The 23828-nt window shown below is 44.8% G+C and overlaps 1 protein-coding gene across 2 annotated transcripts; it reads right to left on the reverse strand.

Annotated features, from left to right (window-relative positions):
- Positions 1–204: 204 nt before the first annotated feature.
- Positions 205–23818, reverse strand: B3GNT9 (UDP-GlcNAc:betaGal beta-1,3-N-acetylglucosaminyltransferase 9). Of its 2 annotated transcripts, none has more exons than XM_024202245.3 (2): positions 23735–23818; positions 205–3069 (listed from the first exon to the last, which is right to left on the reverse strand). In XM_024202245.3, the coding sequence occupies exon 2, from the start codon at positions 2999–3001 to the stop codon at positions 1724–1726; it is 1278 nt and encodes a 425-aa protein (XP_024058013.1). In that variant the 5' UTR covers positions 3002–3069; positions 23735–23818; the 3' UTR covers positions 205–1723. The 2 variants fall into 2 exon arrangements, with proteins under 2 accessions (XP_024058013.1, XP_024058014.1); XM_024202246.1 differs by lacking the exon at positions 23735–23818 and adding an exon at positions 5484–5754.
- Positions 23819–23828: the final 10 nt, after the last annotated feature.

The raw sequence follows: 23828 nt of genomic DNA on the forward strand, positions 1-23828 counted from the left end.
TTACACATCGGCTTAAAGTAGGTGGGACTTAAGCACATTCTTAAGTTCTCTCCTCAATAAGGATGGATTTAAGTACACCTCTACCCCGATATAACGCGACCCGATATAACACAAATTCGGATATAACGTGGTAAAGCAGTGCTCCCGGGGGGGCGGGGCGGCGCTTTCCGGTGGATCAAAGCAAGTTCGATATAACGTGGTTTCACCTATAACGTGGTAAGATTTTTTGGCTCCCAAGGACAGCGTTATATCGGGGTAGAGGTGTATATGCTTAAGGCTCAGATCCTGAAAAGTATTTAGGGGTCTCACTCCCATTGATTTTAAAGAGAGTTAGGTGCCTAAATTAACAATCATAGTTTCAGCTTTTCAGCTGTGCATCTGGGCCTATAACTTCCTGGATCAAAAGGCCTTTCCTAATCCTGTTTAAGAGATTCACTTCCTACTTGTGCTGGCCAGTGAGTACTTATTTTTAAAGTTACCTGTGATCAGAAAATAAAATGCTTTAAGTGCTAAAATGCTGTCCAGGCTGTGTTGAATCAAGCAATACCGTGATCCTCTCCAAAAGTTTAAATGCTTATTCAAAAACTTTGAATGATAAATTGAATGTCACCTAATGGCAGAAAGTCGTTTGTTTTTTGTTTGCTTGTGTTTTGCTGCAATGTCCTGAAGAGCTTTTATTTCAAAGCCTTTGTGTCTGAAGGGTATTTTTCCCCCCAGTGTCTGAAAAGGCCCAGCTACCTCTCATATTTGACTGCATTCAATACACAAAAGGCCTGAATCTCTATAAACTAGTCCTGTATGTCAGTAATTTCGTCCAGATCAAAGAACACAGTGAGAGACACATGGGGCAGAAGTATGCATTTGCCATTGCTCTGCTCACCAGCAGAGGTCTGAAATGGAGGATCTGGACCATCAAGGTGAGAAGATGATCAGCTGTTGTCAGATGATTTTCAGCTTCCATTGACTGTAAATCAATTTACAACAGGAAACTTTTTATCCTCACCTTCAAGGCCCTTCACAGCTCTGACCCTTCCTACATACCTGCAGGTCTCCGATCATGTTGCCCCCTCACCCATCCTCTGGTCTGCTGGCAAAGCCCGCTTCCAATTTTGTCTCCTCTCCTTCTCCCATTCTGCATGGAGCCCCCTCCCTGAATTAATCCATAATGCCACTGCCCTCTTCTCCTTCAAGACCCACCTCCGCTGTAACACCTCCAAGGAGCCAGCCGATGGTGGTTTGGTTTGTGCATCAGTTGGGGAGAGCTGATTTTCTTTACTTTAGCTATTGCACAATTTGGTGGTTCTTGCTGGCTCTCAGTAATCCCAGACCTATGTAGCAATGATTTTTTTTATCTTCACAACCCTTGTCCTCATCTCCCACCCTACCCTGCTCCTTTTATGTTCACTTATCATGTTAAGTCTCAAATTAGATGATAAGCTCTTTGGGGCTGTCCTTTACTGTGTGTTTGTATAGCACAATAGTCCTAACTGGGGGTCTTTAAGCTCTACTGCGATACTAATAAATAATAATAAATTAAATCTAGTTTTGTGAATTACTTGGAATCAGGTTAAGGGAAAAAATCCTACTGCATATAGTGTGTGCAGACGTGGAATTCTGGCAAATGTCTGCAATAGGGTGGCCTTGTCTCCTAATAGTTTACACGAGATGTGCTAATTCAGCGTGTTGGGTTGCAACCACGCAAGGTTCTTCTGAGCTTGGTTCATCACCTACTTCTGCCATGCTTAGCCTGCTTTATCAGAAGGCTGCTGTCCATCATTGCTTCAGTATTTTTCCTCTTCCATTGGAAAGGCTTCTTCACCTGCTTCTTCTGGGTGCAGGAAAGCCGTGGGCTGTGAAGCAGATTCCACATTAGCCAGATTTCGGCTACTTTTAGACTGTGGACTACCATGAGATCTTTGTAAAAGCAGGGGTCAAATGTCTGCAGGTGCGGGGCAGCTGAGGGTTTCACGATGCCAAACGTCTTGAATCCTTCATGCAAAACAGGTTTGAGATTGATTCTCTGCAAGCACATGCCCAAAAAGACATCGTCAATGGGGAAGAGCTCCACCTCTTTGCAAGCCTGGAAGAGCTTTTTCATGGTGCTGCTGGACAATAAGAAGCCCCCTCCCCCTGCATAGAGTGGGTATGTGCCTAGCCCGTACATCGTTTCTGGGATGTAATATTTACTTTTCTGCACCCGGATTGGGTGAGCATTGTAGATGATGTCCCCAACAAAGAGGTCTTCTGCAGGGTCATGTCTCTCGAGGAAGTCAATGATGTTCTCCACATTGACAAAAACATCAGCATCCCCTTTAAAAATGAACTTCACACTAGAACAAAACTCGTGAGCCCAGTTCAGGAAGTGGATCTCTTTCAGGGTCAGATTGAAGAAAGTATCCAGAAAGTCCCAGAGTAAAATGTCCTGATACATCAGACTCTCCTGGTGGACAAGAATCTCCCATGTTGCAAGTGCTGTCTTATTCTTTGGTATTCCCAGGAGGAAAACTCTTTGAACCTGCACCCCGTTCACCAAACCCTCCCTGCCCCAGGTCTTACGGACGATCTCGCGTCTGTCAAAGTCCTCAACCACCGATTTGATGGCTATAAGCAGGAAGGGGCCTCCTGGTGTTTTCAGGCATTTCTTGGGCTGGTTAATGAGAAGATCAAAGTTCCGATTGTCCTTGTTTAGAAGGTAGCGCTTGAAGTCGAAGGCAGAATGAGTCAGAGGTGGTGAAGTGGTAGTTTGGGCCTTTTTACTTGCCACCTCTGCATCTTTAGCAATAGAAATGATTCTGGGTCGGCCAAATGCCACCTCCGCTTGAGGATGCCACTTGGGGGCTTCGGGGCCTGGGAAGATCCTCTGTGTTGGTGAAGGTTTCTTGTGCATTTGCTCCCTGTTTCCTGTTGGGGACGTACGCTCCAACTGGGAATAGAGTAAAGAGCAAAGCACTACCACCAGGAAAAGGGTGCAGATCGCATCCCCTTTGAGCTGAACTCTCATTGTCTCCACACTTCTTGTAAGGAGTGTTAAAAGCTGTGCTTGGTGAGCTGCTCAAAACCCATGTCCATCTGCAAATAAACACATTGTACATTAGTGCAGAGCATTTAACATCTTCAAGGCACTCTGGTAAAAAATAATTTAATAATCACAAGACACCCAGGAGGGAGGTATTAATATTCTTGTTTCACCAGTGGCAATGCTGGGACCCATTAAGTGCTTTACCAAGAGCTAGACAGCAAACCAGTAACTGAGCTAGGAGTTGAACTCAGGAGGGCCTGACTTCCAGTCATTTGCTCTGACCTCTAGACCATGTTGCTGTTCAAGTTACCTATGGGAAACCCAACTTTTTCTTAAAACCTCTCCGCTGATACATGATTGATTCACCCCCTCTCCAAAAACCACAAAAGATCCCACCATTGTGTCCTAGAAGAACATAGAGCAAAACTATGATCAAAACCATTCTTCTTGTCTCATATAAATAAAACTCTTGATAAGAACTAAAGAAGCCATTTAATATTAAGTTTCCTTCAAGTCATTCAAAAGCAAAAAGACAAATCTGGCAGCTGAAGGCAGCTTGAGGGCTTCAGCCCTGGGTGATGGGGCTCAGATTTTGGCTTCGGCCCCAGTCCCAGCAAGTCTAACGCCAGCCCTGGCGACCCCATTAAAACGGAGTCGTGACCCACTCTGGGGTCCCGACCCACAGTTTGAGAACCGCTGTTCTATTCAGTTAGATTAGTAACTAAACTGCAAGAAGAAAAATAAGAGTTACAAGGATGCAGAAAGCAATATCTAAATATAGTCCAGGGAAAGAATTGGTCACGTGTCTATAGCTGGAACAGACACAGATCCTTTTTCACGGCAGTACACGTAGCCACATTGTTTCCCACAGCAGCTAAATAAGTAAGTGGAACAGAAGAAATTGACGACGAGAGTTGTTCCAACTATTCTTAGGAGCAATTGGTTCCCTTTCTCCCCAGAGAAGGCTGTATCTATTTAAGCCCTACACACCCAGGGGGAAGTGGTGATCAGAATCTGAGAACTATCTACACCAGTGGGATTTTTTTTAAAAGATCATTAGGATTGATACACATTCTCATACTCACACACACACAATATTAAAATGATATCTGATTACAAATCCCATAGTTGCCATAATTTACATTCATAGATTTTTAAGGCCAGAAGGTACCATTATGAATGATCATCTAGTCTGACCTTCTGCTTAACCAAAAATTGCTGCCTGCGGGATCCCTCTAGAAACACACCCGCTCAATGAGGATTCCCCATTTAACATTATATTTTGAGACCTCTCAGTTAGCCAGTTCTTAGTCTGTTTAGTGTGTGCCATGTTAATTTTGTCTCATTCTAGTTCCTTAATCAGAATGTTGTGCATACCAAGTCAAATGTCTTACAGAAGTCTATTACATCAACATTATTATCTTTATCCACCAAACTTGTAAGCTGAGCAAAAATAAATGTCAATTTCATTTGACAAGATTTATTTTCCATACACCCAAGTTGATTGGCATTAATTATATTACCCTCTTTTCATCCTTTACTAATCAAATCCTGGATCAGCCATTCCATTATTTTGCCCGGGATTGATGTCAGGCTGACAAGTCATCCCATCCACTCTTTTTAAATATTGTCACAAAATTAGCTTTTTTCCAGTCCTCTGGAACTTCAAAAGTGTTCCAGAGTTATTAAAAATCAACATTAATTGTCCATAGTGCTCCTCAGCCTGCTCTCTTAAAACTCTTTGATGCAAGTTATCCAAACCTACTCATTTAAAAATGTCACTTTAGGAGCTGGTGTTTAAAATCCTCCTTAGTTACAGTTGGAATTGAGATTATTTGATCATCATCATCCTATATATATACATCCTCTAGCTTTTTCCCAAATACAGACCAGAAATATTTATTGACCAAGTCTGTCTTAACTCTATTGTGATTGATTAGTCTACTATTTCCATCTAGTAATGGACAACTACTATTGTTATGGTTCCTTTTGTTCCTGATATACTTAAAAACTCCATAGCTTTGCTGGCCATAGAGGTCGCCTTGTGTCCTTTTGCTTCTCTTATCAATTTTCTACGGATTCTAGCTTCTATTTATATTCACTGCTATCAGCATCCCCTTTTTTATTGTCATACATTGTTTTTTTAATTGCTGATTTAACTTTCCCTCCTAGTCAGGCTGTTTGTTGGTTTGTTTTTAAACAAGTATAGCCTTCCTTCTTGGTTGGGGCTTTTTGGAAATTTAGTAAAATGTTCTGACGCTGTTCCCAGTTATCATTTATATTTTTCTGTTTCAATTTTTTCTGCCAACTAATTTGACTCAAATGTTTTCAGCTTTGTGAAACTGGCCCTTTTGGAGCCCCAAGTGTGTGTGTGTGTGTGTGTGTGTATATATATATATATTACAGGTTGGGACTTTATTCTGTTTGCACATAAGAAATGTAATCAAGTCATGATCACATGCACCTAGTTCTATGATCAATTTCTCTTTCATGAGGAGGTCCAATATAGAGCATTAAGGAAATAGTCATCTATAATGTTTAGCAATTCGAAGGATGTCTTAGTACTGGCAACATGAGACTTCCAGCATATGTCACTCGGTTTGAATTTCACTCAGTAATTCTTGCATCAAGCCCCAGTTTTCTCACAGGCCCTCCGAGGAGTGGATGGGGCTGTTCTTAAGTGGTTCTGTTCTCTTCCTGTCAGAGAGATCTCGGGGATTTGGAGGAAGTTATTTTTCTTCCCCAAGAGTGCTCTCATGTTAGGGTTCCACTGGTTCCACCATATCACCCCTCTCATTCAAAGAGGCGCCATTAGCCTTCAGTGAGACGGCGTGAGCTATGGTGCCTGCAGTATGCTGAAGACAACCCAGGTCTTCATCTACATCTCCTCTGACCCACTTTGTCTGTCTGGAGATCACAGCATGCATGAGAATTATCTGGCTGAGGCTCAAACCAAATACATCTGAGGTGGTATTGGTGGGTAGGAGGTGTGGGAGAGCTGATATTTGTCCCTTGACAGGATGTGCACCTGCATTTGGTCAATCAATACACAATCCGGGGTTGGGCAAGATCTCCAGCTACTGTGTGTAGAACAGGTGGTATTTGCAGTGGCCAGGATGGGTTTGGGTTTTTTTCATCCATGTCTGGCTTTGAAGTTATGCCCTTTTCTGTTGTGTGTAGACCTCCCGTCCCTCATCCATGCCTTTATCACCTTGCAACTAGACATCTGCAATGTGCTCTGTGTGGGGCAAAATCTGAAATACAATTGGAATGAAAGCATAGTTTATACACACCATACATAATATACAGGATATCCACTTCAGCTGTCTTCTAATGGCATGAGCAGGGTGAATGTGGCAAGAGGTGGCTTTTCTATTCCTAATAATTAGCACAGGATTCCCTTTAGGTACAAGACCTCATTTTCTTTTAAGTTTATCACCCTGTCACTGGTGATCTCACTGTCAACGTGTTACTCTAGTGCTCTGAGGTCTGCACTGGCTGCCTCTGGGTTTGCAGGGACAGTTTAAGGTGTTGGTGCTGACTTATAAGCCTCGAAGGCCCAGATTTTTGAAGGTGCTTAGGCATTGCTACCCATTTTAAAAGGGAGTTAGGCTCCAAAGTGCCTAAACCCCGTTGACTGCCAATGGGATTTAAACTCCAAAACTACTGACTTTAGAATGAGTTAAGGCTGTTCAGTGCCTTTCCGGATTGGTCCCTCTATGAGAAAATCCAAGCTATATTGGCAAGTGATTACATATCTCAGATCAAGTTAAAAGCCGGCCGTGTTTTTCATAAAATCCCGTCTCCTTCCCCAGTTGAGAGAGGATTTTTTTTTTCTTTTGTGTAAATGTCTGATCTTACATCAGCTTTCAGATTCCAGATGCTAATGAAGGACTTGGATAAAAAAAACTGGCTCTTTACTGCATTTAAGTTTATCAACTAGGACTTGGAATAAAATGTGTGTGTGTCATGAAGCTAGAAATTTCCATGATTTACAGATTTATCCTGCCAAAACTGTGGAGTCTGGCAATAGAATCCTTGTGAAGGAGCCAAAAAAAAATCCTGGATTGTTACATGCATGGGCTGATGGCCCAATCCCTCTGTGTTTTCATTTACTGAAGGAAAGGACTCTGAGATACAGCAATAGAATGCTCAAATAAAACCGATTAATGCTGAATAAACTTCTAATTTAAAAGGAATTGCTAGCCCTGATCCTATATCAAATGATATGGACCTTTGTGTTAATGTTGGATATTTTTACAGCACTCATCCTGGCCTTGGCTCTTAGCCAGGAGTCAGCTCTGTTTGAATTTGTCAGTGTGGGAAAAACTCTCTAGGTCCTGTTGCTGATCTTGGCCAACAAGATGCTGATGAGTCCTGCAGATCCCGTTATATTCCTTGAGTATTCATCACCACTCAGCATCAGGAAAAACTAGGGTGATATCAAAGCAAGCAGAAACGCCCTACCCCTTGGTGCACAAGCCTGCAGCAAGAGCGTGGCTGTGGGGTAACGGACTTAATAGTACGATGTGCTTCCATGTTGGAAGAGCAGGTTTTGCTATCCGGGTCCAGCTTCTCACTCCTGGGACTAGCTGAAGCTGGTAGGTTCAAGCTATGACAGTAGGGATGGTTTTGTATCACTCAGGCTGCTCTGCCAACAAAACCAGACCCCTCCAGCCCTCTATGGCTAGCTGGAAAAGCTAGAGAAGCCTGAGGGTCCATTGCCAAGATCTGCCCAGTCAGATTTCTTGCAACCCTCCCCCCAGTGAATGTGAAATCTTGAACTAGATGGTTGGAGGTCCCACCAGACAGGCTGTTGGATCTGCAGCCACCTCTACCACGGCTGTGAAAAAGGCAGGGCAAGGGATACCTCCTAGCCTTCCCTCTTGCTGCCCCTCAGGTGGCATTGGAAGAGAATCAGCAGTTCTGGTGTAGAATTTCTTGATGGCGTCACAGGGCATTTGTTTAAATGGTGTGGGGTTGGCCGTATTTCCTGCAACCAGGGAAGTGTGTTGCCTATCAGGGGTGAAATCTTAGCACACCCCCCCCCCCTGAAATCAATGACCAAACTCTCATTGACTTCAGTGGGGCCCAGATTTCACCCTGGGAGCACAAACTCAAGATGTGACCTTCAGGTCGGATGGTTTACGACAACTGCTGGGGAGAGTTGCTTTTCTCACCAGAGCCAGCAACAAGGCCAGCAGCTTGTTGGCAAAAGGCATAGATGGCAATGGAGACCTGGGCATGTGGAGTTGAGGGAGAGGACTGTACAGGCGATCTCAGAAGCTCTGCCATTCCTTAGCTCAAATGATGCAAGAAGCCACAGAATTGCAAAGGTGAACCAGTAGCTGGGAGGGGTGACAGAGCATCGAGCTTCCCCTGAGATGCAAGGGGGCTGGATGAGTTACGTGGCCTCTGCTTGAATAGCAGTGAAATCAGTCTCCGGGACATCTAGCCAGCTTTGCTAGCCTGAGGGACAGAGAGTTAGGGAAGTTGGCGATGACTATAGAACACAACAGTTAACCCCAGTGCAAAGAGAGAACAGGAAAAACCATCTAAGTGTTTGTATCAGGGGCATTTTAAAGAGCTGAGAATGGAGAGGGACGTGCACGAAGAATGATGAAGATAGAAGAAATTGAAATAATAGAAATCATAGAGATGTGGGGCTGGAAGGGACCTTGAGAAGTCAAGTCCAGCTCCTGTGCTGAGGCAGGACCAAGTAAACCTAGATCAGTGGTTCTCAACCAGGGGTACATCAACTCAGCTAGATATTTGCCTAGTTTTACAACAGGCTACGTAAAAAGCACCAGCAAAGTCAGTACAAACTAAAATTTCATACAGACAATGGCTTGTTTATACTACTCTATATACTATACACCGAGATGTAAGTACAATATTTATATCCCCATCGATTTATGTTATAATTATATGGTAAAAATGAGAAAGACAAGCAATTTTTCAGTGATAGTGTGGCTGTGACATTTCTGTATTTTTGTGTCTGATTTTGTAAGCAAGTAGTTTTGAAATGAGGTGTAATTTGGGGGTATGCAAAGACAAATCAGACTCCTGAAAGGGGTACAGTAGTCTGGAAAGGTGGAGAGCCACTGACAGGCCATCCCTGACATGTGTTTGTCCAACCTGTTCTTAAAAAGATCAATGATTCCACCTCCCTTGGAAGCCTATTCCAGAGCTTAACTACCCTTAGAGTTGGAAAGTTTTTCCTAATATCAAACCTAAGTCTCCCTTGCTGCAGTTTAAGCCCATTACTTCTTGTCCTACCTTCAGTGGGCATGGAGAACAATTGATCAGAGTCCTCTTTATAACAGTCCTTAACATATCTGAAGACTGATCAGGTCCCCCCTCAGTCATCCTTTTCTCAAGACTAAACATGCCCATTTTTTAACGCTTTCCTCATAGGTCAGGTTCTCTAAACCTTTTTATCATTTCTGCTGGTCTCCGCTGGACTCTCCAAAATGTCCACATCTTTTCCAAAGTGTGGCACTCAGAAAGGACACAGTACTCCAGCTGAGGCCTCACCAGTGCTGAATACAGCAGGACAATTACCTCCCAAGTCTTACATACAACACTGCTACTAATGCACCTGGGAATGATATTAGCCTGTTTCACAACTGCATTACATTGTTGACTAGTATTCAATATGTGATCCACTGTTCTCCCCAAATCCTTTTCAGCAGTACCACTACCTGGCCAGCTATTCCCTATTTTGTAGTGGTGCATTTGATTTTTCCTTCCTAAGTGAAGTACTTTGCATTTATCTTTATTTAATTTCATCTGGTTTAATTCAGACCAATTCTCCAATGTATCAAAGTTATTTTGAATTCTAATCCTGTTCACCAAAGTGTCTGCAACCTCTACCAGCTTGGTGTTATCTGCAAATTTTATAAGCAAACTCTCCACTCCATTACCCAAGTCATTAAAGAAAATATTGACTAGTACCCGACCCAGGACTGACCCCTGCAAGACCCCACTAGATACATCCTTCCAATTGGACAGCGAACCATTGATATCCACTCTTTGAGTATGGTCTTTCAACCAGTTGTGCACCCACCTTATAGTGAATTAAGCTAGATCACGTTTCCCTACTTTGCTTATGAGAACGTCATATGAGACTGTGTCAAAAGACTTACTAAAATAAAGATATATCACATCTACTGCTTCCTACTTATCCTTACTTACTTAGGCCAGTAACCCTGTCAAAGAAGGAAATGAGGTTGACTTGGCATTATTTGTTCTTGACAAGTCCATGCTGGCTATTCCTTATCACTCTATTGTCCTCTATCTGCTTACAAACTGATTGTTTAATAATTTTTTCCAGTATCTTTCCAGGTATTGAAGTTAGGTTGACTGGTCTATAATTCCCAAGGTCCTCTTTGTTCCCTGTTTTAAAGATAGGTGCTATGTTTGCCCTTCTCCTGTCCTCTGGGACCTCCCCCGTCCTCAATTATTTCTTGAAGATAATTACGAATGATTTGGAGATGGCTTCAGCTAGTTCCTTAATTACCCTAGGATGAATTTCACCAGGCCCTGCAACTTGAATACATCTAACTTATCTAAACATTCTTTAACCTGTTCTTTCCCTCATAGAGGAGGCTTCTCTTTTAACCCTCACGTACCCCCTGCTGAGCCCATCCTAGTCTCCTCTGAGTCTCCAAAGCCTCTGGTCGTGGTGGGAGTGCTGTACTCCGATATCTCCCTGGAGCCACGGCAGAGCTCTGCAGTGCCTCTGATTGTCAGCTTCTTTCTCCCCCTACTTGGGATAGAGGAAGGTGCTGCAGGTCAAATGGAGGCACTGGGCCCCATAGTCACGAAGACACTAATTCTGTGGAGAGAGCTAGAACTTGCACTGCAGGCCCAGAATAAGCACCTGGAATGCCACACCAGACTTACTGCAACCGCAGGGAGTCTGTGGGCATGTGTTAGAACGGTACTGGCCCGCTTGCAGGCTATGAAGCTGCTGTCTAGGAAGTCAGAGTTGTTTGTAAAGGTTTCTCTTGGCAGGTGATTTGTATGAATTACCTAGTTGATTCAGCTGTGTTCCCAATTACACAGAGGCTACAGTCACCCACCCTTCACTGCTAGGCCCTCCAACAAGGAAAAGAATATGCTGCCCTGATGCATATTGTATATATCTGCACAGGGGCAGATTAACCCTGGGCTTCCAGCAGGCCGGAAAGCGTGCTGCTAAGGACAGTGATGTGCAGCCTGGCTTTAGGAAGGGACCACTGCTGTTTTGGTGGGTCCTAGGCCCTGATGAGTCTTAATTTCCTTCGAAAATTTCTAAACAAAGCATGCATTGTTTTACAGCACATTAAACTGTGAGAGAATCAGACTGCGTTGTGTGTTGTAGCATTACATTAAAACCAGCCAGAAATGCATCCGCTGGTTAGTCTCGTTCCCCTTAAGCAGCAAAGCAAAAAGCAGAACGCGTGAGAGTCTGTCCCTCCAGGACAAAGGGGTGGAAGAAAGTAACCCTCCTTCTCAAAGAACGGAAATACCAATAGGAGGAATTACTTCAAGCAAGTTCATAAACAGCCCTGTCCAGATCCAGATGTGTAGCTGAGTTGTACTCTGCTGTGACTTTGTGCACTGGATGCGTGGCCTGAACTGATGGTCCTGTGGAGTTCTATACGGCACCCACCTGTGCAGGAAGTGAGCACCTATAGATTCTGGGTGCGGAAGGATTTCAGTGTGAGGCTCACAGCATGCAGCGAGATTCCCATGCAAAAAATTAAAAGAACCCCCGGAGCTGTCAATCGCCCGCCAGGCTGCACTGAACAGTTACACTTTTAAATGCATTGTGCAATCTTTCCCTTGAAATGCCGATTCATTTCACTGTACGGGGACTCAGGAACCCTTGGTTCTAGTCCTGGCTCTACCACAGATCTGCTGGGTGACCCTGAGCAAGTCGTGTGCCCTCTCTGTTTCACTTTCCCCCGCCTGTAAAATGGGGATAACGAGAATTATCTGCCTGTTAAAGCAGGTTGAGAATTCAAGTGCTGATTATTGTTTTGTTCACCAGTTTGTGTTTGCTTTAAAAGGGACCTTCCAGCTGTTAAAAGGATTGCACGTTTCTCTCGCCTCAGCGCAGCAACCTGTGAGCTCTTTTGGAACTTCTGCTAAAACGCGGTTCTGAAACTCTCTAGCAATTCTGGTTCCGTTCACTGACACTCCCTAGGTTTCTTTCAAAGGTAGATGAGGAGAGAAAAGAGGAAGCTTAATCTTTTTCCAGGGACAGAATGCCTCCTTTCACAGCGCTACTGCAGAGCAGGATCCTGGCCCATTCGACGCTGGAACCAACTCGCCCACCACTCAAGTGAAGATCTGGAAAAGGCTCCATGGTAAGCTTTCTGGGCAAAACCCACTTCATATTATAGACTGTAAGGTCAGAAGGGACCATTATGATTGTTTAGTCTGACCTCTTGCACAACGCAGGCCACAGAATCTCACCCACCCACTCCTGTAACAAACCCCTAACCTGTGTCGGAGCTATTGAAGTCCTTAAATCATGGTTTAAAGACTTCAAGGTGCAGAGAATCCTCCAGCAAGTGACCCATGCCCAACGCCCCCAGGGCCTCTGCCAATCTGCCCTGGAGGAAAATTCCTTCCCGACCCCAAATATGGTGATCAGCTAAACCCTGAGCATGTGGGCAAGACTCACCAGCCAGACACCCAGGAAAGAATTCTCTATAGTAATTCAGATCCCACCCCATCTAACATCCCATCTCAGACCATTGGGCATATTTACCGCTAATAGTCAAAGATCAATTAATTACCAAAATTAGGCTATCCCATCATACCATCCCCTCCATAAACTTATCAAGCTTAGTCTTGAAGCCAGATATGTCTTTTGCCCTCACTGCTACCCTTGGAAAGCTGTTCCAGAACTTCACTCCTCTGATGGTTAGAAACCTTCGTCTAATTTCAAGTCTAAACTTCCTGATGGCCAGTTTATATCCATTTGTTCTTGTGTCCACACTAGTACTGAGCTTAAATAATTCCTCTCCCACCCTGGTATTTATCCCTCTGATATATTTAAAGAGAGCAATCATATCCCCCCTCAGCCTAACCAAAAGAAGGCTAAACAAGCCAAGCTCTTTGAGTCTCCTTTCATAAGACAGGTTTTCCATTCCTCGGATCATCCTAGTAGCCCTTCTCTGTTCCTGTTCCAGTTTGAATTCATCCTTCTTAAACGTGGAAGACCAGAACTGCACACAGTATTCCAGATGAGGTCTCACCAGTGCCTTGTGTAACGGTACTAACACCTCCTTATCTCTACTGGAAATACCTCGCCTGATGCATCCCAAGACCGCATTAGCTTTTTTCACGGCCATATCACATTGGCGGCTCATAGTCATCCTGTGATCAACCAATACTCTGAGGACCTTCTCCTCCTCCTCCTGTTACTTCCAACTGATGAATCCCCAGCTTATAACAAAAATTCTTGTTGTTAATCCCTAAATGCATGACCTTGTACTTTTCATTATTAAATTTCATCCTATTACTATTACTCCAGTTTACAAGGTCATCCAGATCTTCCTGTAGGATATCCCGGTCCTTCTCTATTGGCAATATCTCCCAGCTTCATGTCATCCGCAAACTCTATTAGCACACTCCCACTTTTTGTGCCAAGGTCAGTAATAAATAGATTAAATAAGATTGGTCCCAAAACCGATCCCTGAGGAACTCCACTAGTAACCTCCTTCCAGCCTGACAGTTCACCTTTCAGTATGACCCATTGTTGTCTCCCCATTAACCAGTTCCTTATCCACCTTTCAATTTTCATACTGATCCCCATCTTTTCCAATTTAACTAATAATTCCCCATGTGGAGCCGTATGAAATGCCTTACTGAAATCTAGGTAAATTAGATCCACTGCATTTCCTTTGTCTAAAAAATCTGTTACCATCTCAAAGAAGGAGATCAGGTTGGTTTGGCACGATCTACCTTTTGTAAAACTAGGTTTTATTTTGTCCCAATTACCATTGATCTCAATGTCCTTAACTACTTTCTCCTTCAAATTTTTTTACAAGACCTTGCATGCTACAGATGTCAAACTAACAGGCCTATAGTTACCCGGATCACTTCCCACCCCGCTTTCTTAAAAATAGGAACTATGTTAGCAATTCTCCAGTCGTACGGTACAACCCCTGAGTTTTCTGATTCATTAAAACTTCTTGCTAATGGGCTTGCAATTTCATGTGCCAGTTCCTTTAATAGTCTTGGATGAAGATTATCTGGGCCCCCCAATTTAGTCCCATTAAGCTGTTCGAGTTTGGCTTCTACCTTGGATGTGGTAATATCTACCTCCATAGCCTCATTCCCATTTGTCATCCTGTCATTATCCCTAAGCTCCTCATTAGCCTCATTAAAGACTGAGGCAAAGTATTTGTTTAGATATTGGGCCATGCCTAGATTATCCTTAACCTCCACTCCATCCTCAGTGTTTAGCGGTCCCACTTCTTCTTTCTTTGTTTTTTTCTTATTTATATGGCTATAGAACCTTTTACTATTGGTTTTAATTCCCGTTGCAAGGTCCAACTCTACATGGCTTTTGGCCTTTCTCACTTTATCCCTACATGTTCTGACCTCAATAAGGTAGCTTTCCTTGCTGATCCCTCCCATCTTCTGCTCCTTGTAGGCTTTCTGCTTTTTCTTAATCACCTCTCTGAGATGCTTGCTCATCCAGCTTGGTCTACAACTCCTGCCTATGAATTTTTTCCCCTTTCTTGGGATGCAGGTTTCTGATAGTTTCTGCAACTTTGACTTGAAGTAATTCCAGGCCTCCTCCACCTTTAGATCCACAAGTTCTTCAGTCCACTTCCCTAACTCATTTCCTTAATTTTTTTAAGTTAACCCTTTTGAAATCAAAAACCCTAGTCACAGATCTATTTTTGTTTATCCTCCCATTTAGTTTGAACTGAATTAGCTCATGATTGCTCAAACCAAGGTTGTCCCCTACAACCATTTCTTCTATGAGGTCTTCACTACTCACCAAAACCAAATCTAAAATGGCATCCCCTCTTGTTGGTTCAGCAACTACTTGGTGAAGGAATCCATCAGCTATCGCATCCAGGAAAATCTGAGCCCTATTATTATTAGCACTTGTTCTCCAGTCTATATCTGGGAAGTTAGTCTCCCATGATCACACAATTCCCATTAGTATTTACTTCATTAAAAAGGTTTCTATCCATATCCAAATCGGATCCCGGTGGTCTATCGTACACCCAAGCACTGTCTCAGGGGGAGGCTCTAGTAGCTTTCTTCCCCAATGTGATTTTTGCCCAGACAGACTCTCTTATCCATTCCATCCCTTCTTATTTCTTCACAGTCTACCTCATCATTGATATACAATGCTACTCCACCACCTTTGCCTTTATTTCTGTCTTTCCTAAACAGCACTTAGCCTTCAATACCTGTACTCCAGTCATGACTACAATTCCACCATGTTTCTGTTATCCCTATAATATCGGGTTATGTTGGGCCCAAATCTGTTTAAAACAAACAAAATCGTCCTACAAATAAGGAACAACAGAGACCAACGTAGATTTTTATTGTGAACTGGAAGCCAGAGACTTTTTATTTTTAAAGCAAAGAATCGGGTTTTTTTATTTCCAGGAAGATACTGTCTCTCTAGCCTGCCCAAGGGTCAGAGAGCTCGGTTCTGTGCCCTGCTAACCTGTGTGTGAGCAGACTGTGAGCAGACACAGCATCCTAGCACTAGGTTCCAGAAAGCTGCTAGCTCTTTTCAAGTGGGTGGAGTAACACGGGGGAAGGGTGGCAGGATGCTGCATCCGAGAGAGACATGATAAGCTCCTCTCCAGTTGTGCTGCATTCTCTGCTGGAAGGGAGAGAGGAGAGCGCGGTGGTGCTAATGTGTTGGCACAAGCATGTGTCAAAGCAGTGACTGCTCTGTCCCCAGGCGCCCTGTAACAGTGGCCTCTGCTTTGCTCTACATCACCTGGCCAGGATTCAGTCTCTCAGCCCCATACCTTCCTGAGTGCAGAGCCTGTTTACTCAGACTGTGAGCAATCTCGCCTGATGTGACTCTTGGACAGGTTTCAAGTCATGCTTTATTTGCAGAGTATGAGAGATTTGGGGGGTTTGGAAAAGTTCCATGCAGGAGCCAGTCTCGGTTTTAAAACAGCGGGTTATTCGATTTTCCTTCCACCAACATCACATCCTCCCTTCCCGCCACTCAGAATAACTAAATAGATAAAAGCCTTGCCAGAAATAAGAGCAAGCCATGGAACTATGCAACGTTTCCCAGAACAGGCTGGATGGTGCCTAGCTCTGGAGCCAGAGATTCTAAGGCCAGAAGGGACCATTGTGGTGATTTAGTCTGACCTCCTGTATAACACAGGCCATAGAGCGTCCCCAAAATAATTCCTAGAGCAGAGCTTTTAGGAAAACCTCCCATCTTGATTTCAAAATTGTCAGTGATGGAGAATCCACCATGACCCTTGGTAAGTTGCTCCAATGGTTAATTACTCTCACCGTTAAAAATTTACACCTTTATTTCCAGTCTGAATTTTCTTAGCTTCAACGTCCAGCCATGAGGATCAAGCCATACCTTTATTGGCTCGATTGAAGAGCCAGGAGCGCCGCCAGCTTTTCTGCCGCCCTAGGCGGCGGAAAGTCCCGCCCCGAAATGCCGCCCCCCACAGAGGCAGCGGAAGGTCCCACCGCCGAAATACCACCGCGGTTGCTGCCCCCCAAATTGTAGCGCCCTAGGCGACCACCTAGGTCGCTTAATGGGTTGCGCCGGCCCTGTGAAGAGCCCATTATTTAATTATTAGTTCCTTGTGTAGGTATTCATGGATGTAATCAAATCACCCCTTCACCTTGTCTTTGTTAAGCTAAATAGATTGAACTCCTTGAGTCTCACTATAAAGCATGTTTTCTAATCCGTTAATCATTCTCATGGGTTTCCTCTGAACCCTCTCCAATTTATCAATATCCTTCTTGAATTGTGGACCCCAGAACTGGATACAGTATTCCAGAAGTGGTTGTACCAGTGCCAGATATAGAAGTAAAATAACCTCTCTACTCCTACTTGAGAGTCTCCTGTTTATGCCACCTGGGATCACATTCGTTCTTTTGGCCATAGCATCACTGATTAGCCCCCATGATCCCCAAATCTTTTTCTGAGTCACTGCTTCCCAGGATAGAGTCCCTCATTCTGTTTCCAAATGTATGTTTACATTTAGCCATATTAAGATGCATATTGTTTGCTCACGCCCAGTTTACCAAGCGATCTAGACCGCTCTGAATCAGTGACCTTTCCTCTTTGTTATTTACCACCCCTCCCCCAATTTTGTGTAATCTGCAAACTTTATCAGTAATGATTTTGTTTTCTTTCAGGTCATTGATAAAGGTGTTAAATAGCGTAGGGCCAAGACCTATCCCTGTGGGATTTCGCTGGAAACCCTCCCGCTCAGTGATGATTCCCTGGTTTGCCTGTTGACACCTATCGGTTAGCCAGATTCCCCTCCCACACTGTCAGACCACCTCATCAGCCCTGTCACAGGCCTTTATAGTCCCCACCCAACCTCGGTTTCCCCATCAACCATTGCTTCAGTTCTTACCAGCAATGCCTGACAGATGGCGCTGTTCTTCACAAGTCTTTGTACCTACATACCTCCACACCCAAACATCCCCTCAGAGAAAAGCTTTGGGCTCCTTAGTCCTATTAGGACAGATAAGAACCCAGGAGGGTATTCCCTTGTAACCTAGTAGACAGACTTTTCACGCCATGGATGAACATAGCCATCCCATGGATCAACGTAGCCATCCTTTCCCCTCCCCTTGCATTTCCAGTCTGAGGAAAGCACCATGGCTTGGTTGAGGGAGCAACCTGAGAAGAAAAGAGTGGGGAAAACAACACTGGTGGGGTTGACAGTGAGTGGGTTCAGAACAGGAGATTGAGAGAGAAACCATTCCCTCAAAAACTCCTTCCTCAACTATGTATCAGTCACCTTCTGGGGAGCAGATCAGTATAACTATGTCCTGTACCTTGATCCCACTCTCTGATTAGACTTAGGCCTTGTCTACACAGACAGTCGCACTGATTAAATTAGTTGTCACCCAGTAGAGACCCATGTGTGGACATATCTGTTAGGGAGCTGGTTTGGTTTAGGTTAAATAGATTCCTACTGGATTCCTAACTCTCTCTCTCTCTCTCACACACTCCCACTCCCACTCTCACACACACACACGATCTTAAATGGTCTTTTCTGCAAACTAAACTGCTGCTCCCAAATTAAAATCACTGTAAAGCATCCGAAGTGTTTGACAAAAATGCCAGTACGCTTTTTTTAAAAGAAAATCTGTTCCATTTCTGGCCTTGACTCTCACATGCCAAGTCCCAGTGTTTATTGGGTTTCTTCAGACAAAGTCACAAACCTCATCAAAGTTTATAATACAAATGGCTTTGGTGCCATGAGGACTTATCTACCTGCATGAAAGCGTACTTCGGGAGGAGGTCTAATTTGAAGTTATACCATTGCAAAGCAAAGTGTTGTGGTTTGATCTCAGCTGAGTTAGGAACAAGATGCTTTGTAATACAGCCTGTTGGGAAGCCAGGCAAATGTAGTATAAAGCCCTGGCAAAGTCACAAAAACAACCAGTAAACTAACTTATTAAAAAACCCAGCCTTATGAAGGTCCCTAGAAGTTTATAAATCCATAAACAAACTTTGAAAATGTGCTTTTTTTTAGCTGAACATCTTTAAACAGTTTTTCCAGTAAGCCTGGGGCCTGATCCAAAGCCCCTGGAACTCAGTGGAAAGTCTCCCATTTACTTTAGTGGGCTTTGATCAGCTCCTAGCATGATGGGGGTCCTGGTCCATGAATAGATCTCCTAGGTGCTACCACAATACAAATAATGAGTACTACTATAGTACTAGCCGTGGGCTGCACTATGGCAGATAGTATTGGCATTGTGCTGTTACTATTAAACCCCACGCATGAGTAGGCCAGGAGTTTTAAGCCTTCGGCCATGAAAGGAGATGTGGTTTGTCCAGGGTGACCCTTCTGCAGAGCTCTGGACCTTTAAAATGTACAACTCTTGTTATTGATATTTACTATTGGCATTGCTGTGACACCTAGAGACCGTGGGGCTAGGCACTGTATATACACAGAACAAAGATGGTGCCTGCCCCAAAGACCTTACAAAACCCCTGTGTGAGCTGCCTCTCACGCTAGCACACTTTAACTGATATAATCAAGATTATTGCAGGACAGGATGCTACAATTCGCATTAATTTGTCCATTGGCAATAATCCTATGAAGTGCAATTAATCCCATTAGGTTTCAAGCCGCTTTTTTCCTTTTTCTGGTGGGTCAGATTGTGACGGGTTGGATCACAGAAACCCCCTGGGGGCTGCCATTTGATGTGCCAAGACTACTTTTGCCCCTGCTTTCCTGCCCTGGCAGCTTGGGACTCCAGCACCCTGTCTCGTTGAGCCAGACACGCCAGTCTGCTCCAACACAGACCCAGGGTCTGAACCATGTGCCCCAAAGCTGCAGACTTAACTGAAAGCAGCTTACAGAAGTGTTCCTGTCTTTAACACTCAGATGCCCAACTCCCAGTGGGGTCCAAACCCCAAATAAATTTGTTTTACTCTGTATAAAGTTTATACAGGGTAAACTCATAAATTGTTCGCCCTCTATAACACTGATAGAGAGCTATGCACAGCTGTTTGCGCCCCCCCCCCAGATATTAACACATACTCTGGATTAATTAATAAGTAAAAAGTGATTTTATTAAATACAGAAAGTAGGATTTAAGTGGTTCCAAGTAGTAACAGACAGAACAAAGTGAATTACCAAGTAAAATAAAATAAAACCCCCAAGTTTGAGTCTAATACAGTAAGAAAACTGAGTACAGATAAACCTCACCCTTAGAGGACTTTCAATAAGTTTCCTTTTACAGACTAGTCTTCTTCTAGTCTGGGTCCAGCAATTACTCACCCCCCCCTGTAGTCACTGTCCTTTGTTCCAGTTTTTTTCAAGTATCCTTGGGGAGATTTCATCACAGAGCCTCTCATTTCACCTATCAGTTCTATTAGCCATTCCTTTTCAGTGCCACCAATACACAAATTGGATTTTGAGAAAAGCTCTGAAACGGTTTCGGAGGCTAGCTGGGTACGTTTCGGAGGCAAAGCTATCCGGCTATCGGTTTGTAGTTTCCAAATGCTGTATTCAACCAGCTTATCAAATGCAAAAGCTGGAAAGCAGTTGCTGCCTCCAGAGCAGTTTTCTGATTGCAAAATATTGTAAAATAAACCCAAAATTAAATGGGGGGGGAAACCCCAAGTTGCAGCTGTTGGGCCCAACCCTGGAGCCCTGGATCTGCATTTGCTGAGTGCCCATGACTCCCACTGAAGCCACCACGATTCAGGGTGCTCACAAGGGCTTGGGCTCACACAGATCGGCCTTGTATGAGTGAGGGTTACAGGATTGGGCGCTATTTCTGTGTCTCTGACATGCGCCATTCACAGGCCTTGGTCTGTAGGGGCTATTACAGTATTTCACCACGCCCTGAGCAGCAAGTGCTGCCGGGCTGCCCCACCGCATGGGAAGGTTGAGGAGAGATTGTGCCTCTGGGACCACAACCACCTTCTCCCCCAAGTGGTCTGGGATTGCTCCATCTTTCTGCCCATAGTGTGGCTGGCCCACCCTGTGCATTAGTGCCAGATCGGGTTCGGGGGCAATGGACCCTCCTCACCTGCCTCCGCAACCTTCGGGGCACCCGGTGCCCCTAGTGGCAGAGCAAGAGGGCAGGCTCAGGGCAGCCAGTCATGGTCCAGTGCATAGGCTGGTGCAGATGGGGAGGCCATGACCCTGTCCCCCACTACCCTTTTCGGTGCATCATGTGCCCTGGGGCAGGGGGCATGCTAACAGAGCAGTTCCGATGCACTTCCAAGTACCAGCACTGCCATTCTGAAATTATGACAGGCACGTATGCAGGCTACTGAAGAATGAGGAGTGGGAGAGAACGGGAAAGTCCCTGGTGCCGTGAATCACCCCTTAGGGGGCCTTCCCAATTCGGCCCTTGGTGTGTAATATTAGAATAAACTCCAGATCCAGGTATTACTGGCTGCTTCTTTCATCAAAGGTGGGTTGGTTGGTTGGTTTGTTTGTTCTCTTAACCTGAAATGTAAGCGAAGTCCAGGTGGTTTGCAGCATATGGCCAAGATGTTTATAAATGTCAGTGTTCAAGGTGGGTGTGTAAATCTGTACTTAGGCTCCTACGGAGGAACAATGGTCTGAGTGTCAGACCTGCTTAGTGCCCAGCAGCTCCCGCTGAAGCCCAGAGGTGCTCAGCACTTTGGAAAATTGGGCCACTTGTCATAGCAGCTGTGATAGTCAGGCCGGACGGCTGCAAGAGGGTCTCTTCATAATGGGTTCTGAGAGGTGGGTGGGCGCAAGGTCCCTCTCCCCCCCAGCCTATGGGGAGGATCCGCTGAGCCTGCGACTCAAATAATTATGGGGGGCAACTGAAAAAAATAACAGGTGTGTGGGTCAAAGGGTCAAAAGTAGGGAACCTGACGGGGACACCGAGCAGAGAACCCTGGAGAGTGCCCTCTGCTTCCCAAAGTTGTCAAGGGAGCCAGTGGACGCTGCCCAGAGGAACTCTGCCCGGATACGTGAGCGGAGAGAAGAACGGAATTAGGCCACACAGTTGCAGAGAACCCCCTCAGCCAACCTCCTCTCCCTGGTGTTCTAGATGGCCACTTTGGCCATTGTTAAGCGGAAGTTGACGAGGAGGTCCCGTGACTTTGTGGGGCCATGGACAGGGTGTGCATATATAAGAAGATGGGGGGAGAAGAGCAGCCAAAAACGTCAAAGGAGGTCTAGGAGCCGGAATAGGGGCTGCAGCCTGGCACACTCAAGAGAGGCGTACGCCAGGGTCTCCCTCACGCTGCAAAAGGGCCAGGTATCGGGAAGGGAGGCGAACCGCGGCAGGTACACGCCCGTGCTCACGGCTCCATGTAGGAGCCGCCAACCGATATCCCTGGCGGGCCATAGGGCCAAGGTGGAATATAGGCTGGCCCACCGGGGTTCTTCACCCTCAACAGATGACATTAGGTCCCGCCATTTAGTGTCGGGGTGGGACACAAGGGGAGGAAATGCAAGAGGGTCTGGGAAGGCCGAGATGTTAGCCCTGGAATGTTAAAGGCCCCCTGAGAAGGGGTTACCTCAGGTTAGTTAGGGACCCCTGAATCCAATTAAGGTCTGCCTGAGGCCTTTAAAATCCCCTCCTCTGGGCAGAGAAAAGAGGAAGAGACAGAGACAAGCAGCTGCCAGGCTACAGGCAGCAGGGAAATAAGCTACTCCAGGCTGAGAGGCTGTGCTCCTTCCATAGGGGAAACAGCCAAACCTGAATGCCTGCTAGGGGAAGGGCTGACACCCCAGGGCAACCAACAGGATGACACCCTGCACCAGCGAGGAGGAAGCGAAAGGTACCCCCTGGGGTTTTGTGTTTGAGACTGTTTCCTTTTTGTTTGGTGGAGGGTCACCCCTTAGGCCAACCCTCAGGGACCAAGGGAGCACAGAAGGGGGGAGGCAAACCCTGTCCTGAGTGGGGCTGATTACCCCAGGCCCACCATCGCCAGGGGCAGAAGTGCTAAGTCTGGCGAAACGAAGGAGGTGCCTTGCCACACAGCTTAATATGGAATTAGGAGCCTGCCTTTAGCTTCCTGTTTTTGAAAACTTTGACCCACATGCCCCCTAAGCTCCAGAATAATGCTACAGCGTTTATAGTATAGTGAACATAAGTGTATGGGTGTTCTTGATACTCAAAATAAGAGACATCTGCTAAACCTCTGTTTCTCCCCCAACAATCTGCATCACTTGCTTTCTTTCCTTCTCCCTCTTTCTCCGATCCCCCATGAAATGATAAATCTGGCTTCTTTTGATGATCTGCCATTGGCGAACAGCAACGAAAATTCATTTAAAGTTCTCGCATTAGCATCTTCCATAACGATCTACAATGCTATTACAGTTTGTGATGCAAATATTGCAATGTCCCTACATACATATATCATAGTACTTTACTCTGGGAGTATGCCCCATCAATTTGAATGGGATGGTCATGAAGTAAAATACAGTGTGAGTAAGAGTATCACAGTCTGACAAAAAAGCTGTTTAAATGGTCATATGTGACGTTCTGTTAAATTCTAATGAAATCTAGATATATTTACAATGATACACAGTTTGCAAAATTATGTGTACGTGGATTGAGCTCCAAAGATTACACCACTGAAACTCTGATAAAGAGGGCTGCATAAAAATTGTGAGTGCAACCCAAAAAAGAAGGTCTTGTAAGCATAACATGCCCATATTTTTACACGATTACATTTGGAACGTAACAGCCCTTCTTGCAACTCTAAGACTCCCCATAAAGAAGACCTAATGTCTTGCATAAAAAACAACATCTAAAAACATGCAAAGAAGATGCTATTGTGAAGTAAAGCACAAGCCTATATGCAAAGCTGGCCAGAGACAGTTCATTTTAACGGGCTCTGCTGCATATTAAATCACAGTAAAATGAGCTGCATAGCTTCTTTTATGAAGCACAAAAAATTGTAGGATTGACTAAAATAAAAGCTTGACTATAAGCGAGTCTCCAGTTCGCGTTGCCTTTAGTATAACATGTCCCCCTGATCAAACATAAATACGAGATACTTACATCCAATTTGATAGTGTAGATCCTGTGTCCCCCTCAGTAACGTTTCATCAGTGGGTTGCCAAGTAGGCACATCTGGAGACAGTTAGTGGAGACA

Source organism: Terrapene carolina, unplaced genomic scaffold (genome assembly GCF_002925995.2).
Source record: "Terrapene carolina triunguis isolate 2854851 unplaced genomic scaffold, T_m_triunguis-2.0 Scaffold130, whole genome shotgun sequence".
NCBI lineage: Eukaryota > Metazoa > Chordata > Testudines > Emydidae > Terrapene > Terrapene triunguis.

What these genes read in the sequence shown, in the direction of transcription:
- B3GNT9 (XM_024202245.3), bottom strand. Translation starts at nt 3,001, where the DNA reads ATGAGAGTTCAGCTCAAAGGGGATGCGATCTGCACCCTTTTCCTGGTG.